The sequence below is a fragment of the Verticillium nonalfalfae genome (assembly GCF_003724135.2).
Source record: "Verticillium nonalfalfae strain VnAa140/NRRL 66861 chromosome Unknown scaffold_265, whole genome shotgun sequence".
Taxonomy (NCBI): domain Eukaryota; kingdom Fungi; phylum Ascomycota; class Sordariomycetes; order Glomerellales; family Plectosphaerellaceae; genus Verticillium; species Verticillium nonalfalfae.
In genome coordinates this window covers 1-13,387 of record NW_021167490.1, presented here as the reverse complement: position 1 = coordinate 13,387, position 13,387 = coordinate 1, and the positions used below count along the sequence as shown (strand labels likewise).

Sequence of the window (13,387 nt, the reverse complement as noted above, 5' to 3'; positions counted from 1 at the left end):
TTCCTTGGGAAGAATCGTTTGATAAACAGCCAACTGACAGAAAGGCCGCGCAGCTACTTCATGCTCACGTACCAGACCTACGTGCGCGCCCTGTACGCGCGCCTGCGCTCCCCGCAGCAGTTCGTCCTCCTGCAGGTCCTCTCGAGCGGCTTCCTCATCCTCCTGACGCCGCTCACCATGTCGCCGCTCTGGCACCGCGTCTCGCGCGCCCTCAACTTCACCGACCAGTCCTACGCCTCGTACCAAAAGATCTGCACCCGCAACGTCTTCATCCGCTCCCTCGCCGAGAACGTCTCCATGGCCGCCTTCCTCGGCAGCGTCCTCGTCCTCCACTTTGGCGCCAACAAGGACGTCTACCCCTACTTTGCCTTTGACTTTGACGACGACGACTCGGAGCGCTACGACTTCCGGCTCACCTTCTGGGCCTCGTCCGTCACCTGGGCCTGCGAGCTCGCCGCCTCGCTGTGCCTGCGCCTGCTCATCCGCTGGTGCTACGGCGTCGACGTCGGCAGGGAGGGCCGGCTCGACCTCGCCGTCTGGCCCGAGCTGCTCCCCACGAGCGTCGCCGTCATGCTGCACGTCCTGCAGAACATGCTCTTCTCCATCATCCGGTTGCAGTTTCAGCTGCAGTGATGGCGGAACGCCCGCTTGACGCATGGCCTGTGCGAGCCGGTCCATGACCTTCGACAGACCGGCAGGCAGGCAGACAGGCAGACACAGGCTGGAGTATGGCCTGCGTTACTTTCCATGGCGCTTGGGGGCTTCATGTCATCAGCGACCACGATAAAGAGCGGGATGGAGATGAAGACGGTTGCCTCATTTGGGTCTGCATTGCTTTTTGGTCCCGTTGTTATGTGCTATCTGGTTCCCCCTTTTGCGTTTGTTGCGTACGATTCTTTTTTTTTGGGCCGCTGTGGCCGTCTGTTGCATACTCAGGTCTAGAGGTACGGGAAGAGGAAGAGAAGAGGCGAAGAAAGAGTGATACCCCCTTCATGCGCGATGTTTCTAGCGAGCATAGTACACTGCAAAACTATCCAACTTTAATGACAAGACAGAAGAAATGCGCCATTCGTTTTAGTTCGCTTGACCTTGTCCATGACTAATGCTTTCTGTCCTCTTCATGACCGTGATATCCAGCGCTGAACCTAGCACGTTCCTTTACTAAAGTACGGCGACGGAGTCTTGTGGGCTTGATCTGCAGTATGCGGGCTGGCATCCAAGACGCGTTGTAACCTCGCAGGCGGATCTGGTCCACCTGCAAGCGTGCAACACAGTACAGAGAGGTAGGACCAGCGGACCAGTGGCCGAAGATGAGAGCCGGTTCGCGGGATTTCAGATTGCTAGTTTGCCGAATGGGATGGCTGCATAACGCCCTGCCTTTTGAGCCGGCCGACAGGAGCGACGCGGGCGGTAGACCTGAGTACCTCGAAGAGGCGGGCCCAGGCCTCGACATGATCGTGCTGATCGCACGCCTCTACTCCAGTCTCCTGCCTGGGATTCTCATTCGAGCCGCGTTCTGCTGCTTGAATGTTCTCTCTCACTGCATTGACAACGCGTGTCGACTCGCAAACCCTTCACGCGAGCGCCCAATGAAGTTGAGTCGTGACAAAGGCGGTGAAAGTAGCCGAAAAGGTAGCTGGATAGCCACAGACCGCGGATCTAGCCTAGCGCTTGCTCGGTCTACCAAGGTAGTTAGCCAACATGCAATGACGGGAGATTTCCTGCTCCATAAGTGCTCCTCCCTTCTGGGACACTGGTGCCTGCACCTCGAGACTGATGTCGTGCTGAGGGTGATGCCAGTTGGATTCGAGAGTGAGAGCTGCTCCAGGCAAAGCCGGAGCGGACGACACAGAGTCGGAGTAGACCAGTTTCTGCTACCAGGGGGCATATTGGTGGCTAGCCGCTTCGTGCTGCGCGTGTCGGCTTGTGGGCGATTTATGAGGAGGTTTGCCCCTACCCGAAGGGTCACGAAACGGTCGGCAACGGGTTCTATACGTAGGTGCGACACCGACCAAGTGATATCACTGAACAGTGGTGGATATAAGAGTGTTTGCAAACCAACTGGGCCAGCCGTGACGAAACAAGCTCACTGGTTCCAGACCGTCAGCGCCGCTATTTGGCAAAGTAAATTGGCAGAAGGTTGTTTCGGACGATATCAGCCAGAGGCCTGGAGGCCGCAGACCGCGGGCGCCCACCGACGTGGGATTTGACCCCACCGAGGCACGAAGAGGGTGTGGTGAGGGCTGTACTGAGAGGATGGCCTCGTCATGTTATAGATGAGCGGTCAGAAACACGTCGCGACTCTGCGTGTCGGGACCAGCTCGGCGACGCGGGGGTCGGGATACCAAAGGCAACGTCTCGGGTCCGTGATTCGTAGTCGATGAACGAACGTAAATGTGGTATTGCTTTGTCTGATGCAGAGGACCCCACGCGGTTGATGAGAAGGGGATGCAACGCGTGAGCATACTGTGTAAGCTGCGGCGCAATGATCAGAGGTGTGCCCTTCAGTTCCGTCTGTTTGCGTATCTCCGCCATCAAACATGTATTTGGGAGCTGTACTGCTGGTGGGGGATGGATACACCCGGGCTGCCGACAACATGCCATTCATCATCGGAGTGTCGTGTCACTCCGTCTCGGATACGTCGGTATTAAATGCCGCTTGCCAGCAAGCACATTTGACTCATCGCCTGTCGTCCGGGCGGCCATCCTGGCCTCGAGCTGGTGTTTCGAGGGCAGGTAGATGGGGCATGGTCGAACGAGCAATACGAGGATGATGAGCATCCAGAGGTTGCAATGATCGAACTTTGTGCATCTGCAACACGATGACGGCGTTGCTGGTGGCGTCTGGTGTGAAGGTGTTGTGGGGGGGGAGGGCGGCACGAGTGAGTGCATGTGGTACCGCCTGCCTCACTGGCCCCGTCCGTAGCTCTCTCCTGGCAATATCCTTCCTTCCTGACAACAGTATTCTTGTCAGCCTTTCCTGCCTGAGCTGGCTGATTCCTTGGAAAGGTTGGAAAGGGCAAGGATGATGACGCCCAAAGCTTGTCGCTTTGGAAGCAACGATGGTTTAGCTAAGCCCGCAGGCAGGCGGTTAATCTGGTTGTCGGACGCGCCCGCCAAAGTTGAATGCCCCATGCTCCAACAGACTTTCCAGTAACACAGATCCTCAACCCTTCCCAACCCTTCCCAACCCTTCCCTCAGAGTTTCTTCCAGTCCTCCAACCGCTTTTGTACAATCCAGCTGCCCGGCTGCCGTCGGAGAGAAGAACAAATGCAGCATCACATCAGCCAGGCCTGCATTATGCCCGGCCGATTCGATTTGGTGCAACCTGCGGGCTGCCGCTGACGGAACTTGTCAAGCCATGTACGCCGCCGGTTGCCGACATGTCTCGCCAGAGCACAATCTTGATGCAACGCATAGCATAACGTGCTGGCTGGGACCCCGAACCCCTCCTCCCAAGGCAACCCCCCCGACAACCCATCCACCCCTGCCGTACCGACCTAGATCCTTGTCAAGGTGGCTTGCTGATGCTGAGCTTCATTTGTAAAGGATGGCGGCCTGGCAACATGGCATGGTGGGGTATTCCTTGTGTTTCTGGACACGTTCAGCCATCCACGCAACCGTACCTGTAGCCATGTCCAGATGGCTTGCGAGGCTTGCGAGGCCTGCGAGGACGAGGCATGACTTCGATGCATCGCCGGTCGGGCCACTCAGGCAAACAACCACTGCTGGCATCGGCTTCTTGTCGGTCGACTGGGTGACACGCAGTGCCTCAAGGCGTCCCGCCATGACAGGGCAATCACAATCACCCTCGCCATGCCAATGGACGAGGGGGCTCGCTGGCTGTCTGGACCACACCCACACAAACGTGCGCCAGACGGGCGTGGCATTGGCACTGTCAACACCCCATATCTAGAACCTGATCCTGAACCTGACCCCTGGACGGACCCGTGCAGGCCGCTGCGAGAGACCGTGCTGGGCTTGGGCTCTGCCCCTCCGACCCCTCCAACAATCAGGGCGCCCCTCCATGGATTCAAGCATCAAGCTTCCCCTTGCCCCTCACCTGCAAGGTTTGGAGACAATTCACGTTCGTTCGCACCAGATTGCGCGATTCAGAGACGAGTTTGTTTCTCCCAATTGCCCATCAGGAGCGACAGGAAATCGCCTGAGAAAAGCCGCCGAGACGAGAGGAAGACCGACAAAGAAAACTAGTTAGACCGACGTTCCTTGTCCTTGTCATCGAACGCCTCGCCTTGTCCTCCTGCGTGTTATCCATCTAGGCCTTATCCTACCCCTCCTCCACTTGCCTTTTCGGCTCGTCTTCCGTCCCTCGCCGGCGCAACTCTGGTTTGCATTTTGCGCTGCTCACTTGCTGACCCCAGGCTCGCCGGCCGGCGGTCTGCGCCATCTCGCAGCCTGCTTTCGTGCTTTGCCCTGTTCAGTCAGTCAGTCCGTCCCGTCTGGCTCATCTCCTCACAGCCTAGGGAGACGGGACAATTTTACGCGCCTTGTTCCTCCCACGCACAGGCGGCCGTGTCGTGGCCATACACGATCCAGCAATAAGGCAAAAAGCCGGGCCAAGGACTACCCTGTTGCCCTGGCTCTGCCTAACGGTAATCCCGCCGCCCGCCCGCCTGCCGTCGAACTGACCTTACACCCGCTGGCCGCGCAGCACCACCACCACCGGCTCTGATGTCCCACACCCACCCACCCCAGACCCCAAAATTTTCTCTCTGATACAAACCCATATCGGCCCAGCCATCCCTCCTCCTGCCTACTTTTCCCCTCTCCTCCTCTCCTCCTCTCTTCTTCCTTTTCTTCTTCTTCTCCTCATCATGTCCGCCGAACAGCAAATCGCCCCTGGCACCGCCGCGTCATCTGCGTCGCCAATCACCCCCGTCGCCGCCAACCCCGCCAACCCTCAAGATGCCGAGGGACGACAGCCCGCCGCCGCCACCACCGGTTCCTCCGAACTCGCCAGTGGGAAGGTGAAGCTCAAGGCCGCTCTCCGTCACTTCCCCGACTTTCCCCAGAAGGGCATCGACTTTGTCGACATTATGCCACTGTTCCTCGACCCCACCGCCCATGAAACTCTCGTCTCCGCTCTTCACCTCCAGATCCAAGAAGGCTACGGCGGTGTCGTCCCCGACGTTATCGTCGGCCTCGACGCCCGTGGTTTCCTCTTTGGTCCCGGCCTCGCCCTCCGTCTCGGCAAGGGCTTCGCTCCCGTGCGCAAGCAGGGCAAGCTTCCTGGTCCTTGTGTGACCGCTGAATACCAGAAGGAGTACGGCACCGATTTCTTCCAGATGCAGGAGGACGCCATCAAGCCTGGCCAGAAGGTGCTCATCGTTGACGATATTATTGCTACTGGTAGGCATATCTCAGCCGCCTCGAATGCGAACATTGGATCATTTTACTGACTTGATGCAGGTGGTTCGGCCAAGGCTGCAGCTGACCTTGTCAAGAAGCTTGGAGGTGAAATCATGGGTTTCCTCTTCATCCTCGAGATTCCTGGCCTCAACGGCCGCGAGAAGCTCGACGGTATCAACACTACCATTCTTATTGAGGACGCTTAGACGCGTTCACGGCTACAACAACAACGAGGGGTGATCCGCAAAGCTTTCCCCGTTGTTCAATCACGCCACTGAAGCATGAGTACATATACATACTACGTTCCGCGGGGCGGCACGGGCTGCTCCTGTGCCGTTCTGACACCTTCCCACTGAAAGCTACACGGTACACCAACGCACGCCGCGGGGCCTGCGTCGGCGTTTCAGGGATTTGCAAAAGGGCATCATTCAAACTTGGCTTGGGAGGGGCGGCTGCATGATTGCATTATCTTAGACTAGCTTTGGCATCTGTGCTCGAGCAGACGGCCCGTTGACGGGTTTCCCGCTGCGGGGTTTTGATGCGACAGCTTAATACTCAACAGTATTTGACGCATGATGATTTGGCCTCTAACAGTGACTGTTGGGGCGGTGGAGCGGTATTTATGCGGCGGCTCTCGGTGCAACAGCTGGCATGCATGGGTTGAAGTACCCTGGAGGCTATTAAGTACGACGTGGCCGTCACATCATTCCGCACCATTTCTCGCAGGCCGTGCTATCATTCAGGTCAAATAAAACGCAAGTGGTATTCTAAAGACGAACTAGTTCATGTCCTCTCATGTCTATGTCATGCCGTCATCCTACGCAAAGAGACACCCAACGTAATGTGGTGGTGGGGGGTTCCTCTCATCATATATACATGCCTCACATCCATCCGTGCATCGCCCTTGTGCGCCAGCGTGCTTCAGAGCACAATGATATTGTCCACCCGCCGACCCTGGGTCTCAATGACATACTTTCTCCGGATGCCGACGCCCCTCGCGCGCCCAAGCTGCTCCCACGCCGCCTGGCCGCCGCGGATCATGACCAGGCTGAGCGGGCGGTGGCGCGGCATGCCGCCAGGGGTGCGCTGCTCGTCCTCGAGGTGCGGCTTGACAATGTCGTGGGCGGCGTCCCAGGGCGGGCGGTCAACGTGACCGCCGTAGACGGCGGCGTCGTCGTCCTCGTCGTCGTCCCCGAGGCCGTCCTCGTGCGGGTCGCTGACGACGACGACGAGGCGGAGCGAGTGCGCCGTGGGCGTGACGGCGGGAATGTTGGCGAGCTTGGCGCTGAAGGAGCAGCCGCCGCGGCGCAGGGCGATGACGTGGTGGTTGCGCGGGATGGCGTCCGGGAGGCGGGCGGTGCAGCCCTGGCCGGCGAGGTAGACGGTGTGCCAGGGGAGGTGGAGCTGAGTGGCGGGCGTGTTCTCGTCGGGGGCCGTGGCCGCGGCCAGGGGCGCGTCGCGGACGTCGGGGAGGGGGACGGCGCCGATGCCGACGGGCAGGGCGGCTTTGTAGGTTTCTATGTGCCGTGTGCGCCGGCTGGCGCCCGAGGGGCCGTCGTCGGGCGAGGGGGTGTTGGCCGGGTCGAAGACGGAGGTGACTGCGCGGACAAGGCTCTTGAGCATGGAGCCGTAGGAGGGGTCGAGCGAGCCCGGTGCCTCGTCGTCGTGTTCCAGCCACGAGGACTGCTCCTCGCTCAGGTGTATCTCGTTGCCGTGCTCGTCGAGCGCCACTTCGACGGTTTCGAGTGGGGTCTCTGCTGTGGTGTTCTCCGAGGGAGGTTCTCCATAGACAATCATGAGGTCGACGTACGGCGCGTAGCGGACGCGATTGAAGAGGGGGTCTTTGATATCGGAGAGCATGTCGCCATCGATGTGTACGATCTCGTCCTTGCCGAGAGCAATGTGATTGACGTGCGTGACGCGCCAGGTGTGGTCGTAGTTCGGCGCAAAGGACTCCTCCTTGATAAAAGTAATCTTCAAGCCGTTCAGCGAGGTGATCTTGGCGCCATAAAGGGTCTTGAATGCTGCCGTATTCGCAAACAGCTGGTTCAGCGCACTGCCCTGTTGGTTTGTTGAGGGAAACTCAATGACAAGGGTTGGCTTGAACGTGAGGGCCGCGCAGGTGCCGTTGTCCGGGACCATCGAAGTAGGCAGAGTCCAGGGGAAGAAGGTGTGATTCTCCTTGTATTGGAGAACAGTCTCGTTGGACCCCTTGAAGGTCGGGACCAGCTTCATGCCACTGTGAGGGTTGGCGACCGTGTGCAGGTTGACGAAGCTGGCGGCTTGGAACACGTCAGCGCGTGCGGCCATGGCCGAGCCCGTCAGTGGAGGCCTTGAGGCAACCGGGCAAGTGGTGGTGTAATTCTCATCGTGGTACGCCTTGACGCCCTTCACGAGACGGTTCACCTGCAGTTTTTTCTTCTTTCTCGGTTTCTGACCGCGCCTCGAATTTCGCTGCCCCGGAATGATGAGCGGATGGGCTTCGGTGCTGAAGACGAAAGCGGCATCGAGTTTGTTGAGCGGGTGTTCAGGGTCGAAAAGCACATAAAGATACTTTGTGGTTTCACCCAAGAAGAAGCTCTGCATCCGATCTGCTTTTTCGCCCGTGTCGACATTTTGGAGCCCCGACCAGCCGCACTTGGTCCGGCAGAGACGATTGATATCCGCAAGGACCATTTCGCCAACGTGCAAGTACCAAGGATCGCCAGTGGCACGATACAGGTAGTATGTCGACTCGATGAACTCGGGTCGCCCAGGCCACCAGCCGATTCCAGAGTCGACCTGCCTCTCTCGAACCGACCATCTCTCTGGCAGGGCACCATAGCGAGTCCAGAGTGCAGTATACAGAAGGTTCGCCTCCTCGCCCTCCGCAACCTCGCCAGCCATGGCCAGCAGGCCGGGATAGAAGGCCGCCAGACTGTCGATCCAGGCCGTGAAAGGGTAGCCCCTGGTCCTGTGACCTGTCATGTAGTACGGGTGGTGAGCGTCGTTGTACAAGTGGCGTTTGATAGCCGCATGCGCCTGATGCCAGGCCTCGAGAAAGGCTCCAGCGGTGTGTTCCTCGGGCGTCAAAGGTTCGGTGTGCAACGTATTTGGGTCGAGCCACTGACGGTCTGACGTCGTCGGCGCGCGAGCGGTGACATTGGGAAGGTCGTGGCCGGACAGCAAAATGTGACTCTTCAAAGCATATTCAAAGAAGCTGTCGACGCCAGCGCCGATGCCAGTGTCAAAGTTGACCCAGTCTCCCCTTTCCGGGTCGATGGCGTTGCCGACCAGGCCGATTTCGCTTTTGCCCTTCCAGACAGCCCAAAAGGCGCGTTTGGCCAGATGCTCGAACCTCTGGTCGCCGGTGAGGCGGCTGAGGACGGTAAACTCGAGCACCAAGCTGCCGGCGCCGGCCGCACACGTGTCCGTCTTCTCCGGGTACTTCTGCGTCGAATCGGGGTCGTTGGGCGAAACCTTATGCAGGGGTGAGTTGATGTAAAAGGGAATGCCATGGCGCAGATTGACGCGCGGATACGGCAGACCAGTCGTCGTATAAAAGGCCGGCAGCAGCCGTTCTGCCATGTCGAGGGCCAGTCGCAGGAGCTGGCCGTCATAGTGGAAACCGCTCGGCCACGGAATGGGGGCCAGCTCCAGCGGATTCGAGTCGTCGTCGTCGTCGTCGTTCAGCCCTGCATGCTCTGGATCATAGCCAGGTATGGGAAGCTCCCCCACGGCGAAGAGGTGGGCGCTCAGAAGGCCGCCCACCCCTCGGATGACGGTCTCAAAGACCTGGACCTTGCTGTCGAGGTCGAACCCGCGCGCGCGTATGCCCTGGCCAGATGGGCCACGCCGTCCGTCCCCGTAGTAGTCCACAAACTTTTCTACCCCGCCCTGGAACTCTTTCAGAGCCCAGTCTGCCGTGTGGTCGTCGGAGGGCGTGCCGGCGAGGATGGCGAGGGTCGACAAGCTGTCGAGGAGGGTAAGGGAGTAGTTGCCGAGAACGTCGTTCAGGTCATAGTTCCCTGGATTGGCCGGATCGCGGGAAAGAGGCGTACATGAGACAGGCCGCAGCTGCGAGCAAGAGTTTAGCCCAGGCCATGCGAGGGGAAGATTAGAGATGGTGGGGCTCGAACCTCGTCCTCCGGGAAAGCGTGCTGCATGTAGTTGTTGAAGCCATGCTGGAAGACCTCAACCGTTGATTTCCGCAGCTCCGCCAGGCGGGCCGCACCCATTGACTTGACTCTTGCTGGCCATGTCAGGGACAGCAAGAGACAGCTGAGGAGGGCTAATGTCGACGGCATGATTGCTTGCGCCGGTGCTCCGTCGAAGAAGGTGGGAGAACTATACACAGGTTCCCATGAATGCGCCCACACGCCACGCCGCCGGCAGGTTCCCGAACTCCAGGAATCGGCGGCAGCTTCAGCAGGGAATCCTCATGAGGGATTTGGGTGTTTCCGGAGCTAGGAAGAAGCAGTGTAGGGGGCGGCGAATGTCGAGATAGCGTCAGGACTGAAGGGCGCTGATTATGGCACTCTGAAGTGGGATGCTGTCATCTTGGCGAGCCACGCGACACTCGTTCGCGATGTGGCGCATCGAGCTTCTGTGGCTGGTGCTCATCAACTTTTCTCAGTTCGGCTTACCTCAGCAAAGAGACGAAGGAGCAGAAATGAGAGCCTTGATTCTGAGGCCCACCGATTCTCAGTCCTCGCCGGATACCCTCACCGAAACACCGAAAGCCCCCTGGCTACGACACAACACACCCGGGGCGTGGCATTTCCCCCCGAAGGAGCCCTGTAAGTGGCCAGTGCCCTGCACTGAACCTGTCAAGGCTCACCGGCGATGGTCCGCGTTCCCCGGCCGATTGTCTTCTCGCAGGGGATCCCAGTTGAGGTGCCCGACCTGCCCCAAGGTGCCTCAGCATCTCCACTCGGACCTCTCGTGCCAATTTCCAATTCCGACTTCTCATCGTCACACTTTTTTTGTTCTCTCCCCGCTCGCCTGTGATCGACCAAGGATGCCTTGACATCATCTCAAAAGGTTGTTCAGCCTTGATCCGGGGGAGAGGGCGTGCCTTTTGTCCCTGTCCATGGCCAGGAAGTACCGGTACATTCAAGGATTGCCGAGCTCGCGGCTAAATCGTAGCAAGACCCCCCCCCCCGGTGGATTGGACCAAGCGCCAGGGAAGCTTGCCTATGGTTCGGTGGTCGTGATGATATATCCGATCGCCAGCCGAAGCCAAGGAAACTTGCACGCCTCCTGTCTCTGATGCCATAGTTTTCCCCTTTTCGTCCACTATCTCTATTTTCCACTTCGGCCCCCATGGCATGCCGGGGCTGTTCCCCCGCCTTGCCAGGCCACGGATGGTGGAGGGTGGTATATGTATGCTTTAATCGTTACATCCAAATGGTCATGCGGGCGCTGGCCGAGCATGATGGTGCCATGATATTGCCATTGGGTAAAAGGCTGCCTGTTCACAGACGGGCTGCCTCAGCCTCTCTGTGCGTGCACGTGCAAGTCTGCGCACGATAGTGGAGGGGGGGGGGGGGAGGGTATCTGGGGGATTGGCCCTATTTTCGATGCGAGGCTTTGCTCATAGGTCGCAGAACAGGCCGGGCGCAGCAGAGACAGACACCCCGGCCCTGACTCTGGTCACGCTCACCCTGCACTGTTCCCACCCCGTCATGACTCTTGCCAATGCTGGGTAGCAGTGTGCATTTCAGCCTTAAGATCGATCTTGGTGCGCGCGGGCACAACATGGGGAGGGGGGGGGTGGGAGGCTTCAGCCTACGAAAGATTCGTGGTTGATGTTTCGGATCGCGTCGGCTCCGCGATGTCCAAGCTCGTTGGTCGTCCTTCGTCTCGGCCACATGGCTGCCATACTTGCTCATGAGTTTGTATGCCTCTGTTCGTGTCCACATGGTTTTGCCTGGCGTCGTGGCGCCTTGTGTGCCTTCAGTGGGACAACGATAGACGCTCTCGCCCTGTCGGCTTCAAGCCCTGGTCCCAGAACCTCGTTCGAGACCGTCATGAAAATCCCGTATTGCCTCTGCCGAAGAAAACCAGACAGTCCAAACCCCGAACTGGCATTTATCACATCTCGCAAAGAAGGACCGACGACAAATCAGGAATTCCGCGACCGCCGCAGTACGAGTTGCCAATCCTGCGGATTATACTTTCAGTGCACCCGGTTCGATAGTCAGCCGAGACAACATCTAAACACGTTCTGCGGCCCATCAACCCATGGACCTCAGGTAAAGCAAAGACAACTAGATCAAGTGGGGCACTACATTTATGAACGATCTCAAACCACGAGATTGAGATCACTGCAGAGAGACAGACCCTGAAGATCTCAAGTCAGACAGAGACAGAGGGAGAACGGGAGAGAGACACAAAGTAGACCGCAAGACGGGTGAAGCAGGAAATCGGAAAAAGTTGCGCCCTCATCAAAGATACCCACTGTAGCGCTGAACATCTATTCCCTTAGTGGCTACATTTGGCCTGAGTATTTCGCATGATCGATAGCTGAGTGGCAGGAAATACATATTGCTGATTGAAGTAGAGACACAGCAAACTATAGATCTAGATGTCTGTACTTCTAGATGTGCATGCTTCTAGATGTCTATGCTTCCAGGTACCTGCACGTTATCCATACTGCACAGACGTGCCCGCTCTCCATCATGTACTGAGGTAGTACCTGTGTAGATGTACATCAAAGCTCTCAAGGTAGGTGGTGATCATTGTTTGTACTGAGGCCAACTTTGGGCACCAAAGGGATAACGCCGAACATCTATGAATAGAGGCACACGCACTTGCATGCACATGGCCAAATCGCGTGAATTGTCCCTATCTACACGCCAGGACGGCTTGCGTGGCTCGGCAGCCGTGCAGGGCCTGGCTCGTCCTGCGGCATGCACCTCCATGCGCACAGCAGCAAGCAAGCAGCACGCGCGCTCCCATGCGCACAGCCGACAGCAATACCCGTCTGTCCGTCCCCCCGGCCCCCCTTCCCCCTCCCTCCCTCCCTCAGTGCTGATTCGGCCATGTCCGGTCCCGACGACTTGGACCGCGAGATGACTGGCTGCTCGGTCTGCATGGTTCGACACGACGACGCGAAATCAAGCCAGAAGGCAGCGACAAAATAGGCAGCACATGGTGGCTTAGCCGCTGCAAAGGAGAATTTACCAGTCACATCGTTTCAACCAGTCAGTGACAGAATGGGGGCGGCGCCAGGTCTCGCTCTCCCTCTCTCTCTCTCTCTCTGTGTGTGTGTGTATGTGTATGTGTGTGTGACACCGACTCGCTCTCCTTGCTCTCCCTACTCCTCGCCCTCTCTGGCTCTGACCTTGCTCTGACTCTTTGTTCCGCTCTCTAGTCTTGCGCGTTCGCTTGTTTGCCACTGTCCTGTACAAGGCCTGATTCTCTCTTCTTCCCCGGGGATCCTTCCAAGTTGTCCCTTCTCGTGCTGACACCAGTGGCTCCACATGCATCGAGTCGTCCTCATACGCTCCGTGGAGCAATCGACAAGAACTGACAGGCATGGCATGATGCCCTGCCCGGACAGTCACGTCACAGAGCGAGCTGCCAACTGCGGGACACTTTCCCCGAGGCACAAGACATGCTCCTTTCTCTCCCTTCCCTCGCTGGCCTTTTACCTTCACACCAGACCAGGGAATAGCGTGGAAACCGCCCCCTGGCTAGGTAGACGGCGACTGCAAGGCGAAGCAAGCCGGCGGTCCAGTAGCTTCCAGACCAAAACTCGAATGCCCGATGTTGGGGACATTGGCATCCCGGGTAGCGTATCGCACTTTGTGAACGACCCATGACAAAGTGGACTTGAGGAGGAGGGCCAGGCATGGTTGATCAGAAAGGCGGCAAGGGGGAGAGAAAGTAAACACCTTGCCACCTTCCCAAAACCGCTCGCGTATGTGAAAACCCAGCATCTACTCTCGTACACCGGACACGCAGGGGAGGGGCTCTAAGTCAGGGTAAGGTAGGTAAGGTAAGGCAGGGCGAGAGAGAGAGAGGGGGGGG

The 13,387-nt window shown here is 58.3% G+C and overlaps 3 protein-coding genes across 3 annotated transcripts; 2 read left to right on the top strand and 1 right to left on the bottom strand.

Annotated features, from left to right (window-relative positions):
• Window positions 1-60: 60 nt before the first annotated feature.
• Window positions 61-633, top strand: D7B24_004652 (uncharacterized protein; the record flags this gene model as incomplete). Its single annotated transcript, XM_028638819.1, has 1 exon — window positions 61-633. The coding sequence occupies one exon, from the start codon at window positions 61-63 to the stop codon at window positions 631-633; it is 573 nt and encodes a 190-aa protein (XP_028490182.1).
• Window positions 634-4,836: 4,203 nt separating this feature from the next.
• APT1 (adenine phosphoribosyltransferase) lies at window positions 4,837-5,577 on the top strand (the record flags this gene model as incomplete). Its single annotated transcript, XM_028638818.1, has 2 exons — window positions 4,837-5,371; window positions 5,432-5,577. The coding sequence occupies 2 exons, from the start codon at window positions 4,837-4,839 to the stop codon at window positions 5,575-5,577; spliced, it is 681 nt and encodes a 226-aa protein (XP_028490181.1).
• A 715-nt stretch (window positions 5,578-6,292) lies between these two features.
• MNL1 (alpha mannosidase-like protein) lies at window positions 6,293-9,657 on the bottom strand (the record flags this gene model as incomplete). The annotated part of the gene is made up of 2 exons (XM_028638817.1): window positions 6,293-9,427; window positions 9,490-9,657. The coding sequence occupies 2 exons, from the start codon at window positions 9,655-9,657 to the stop codon at window positions 6,293-6,295; spliced, it is 3,303 nt and encodes a 1,100-aa protein (XP_028490180.1).
• Between the last annotated feature and the right edge of the window lie 3,730 nt (window positions 9,658-13,387).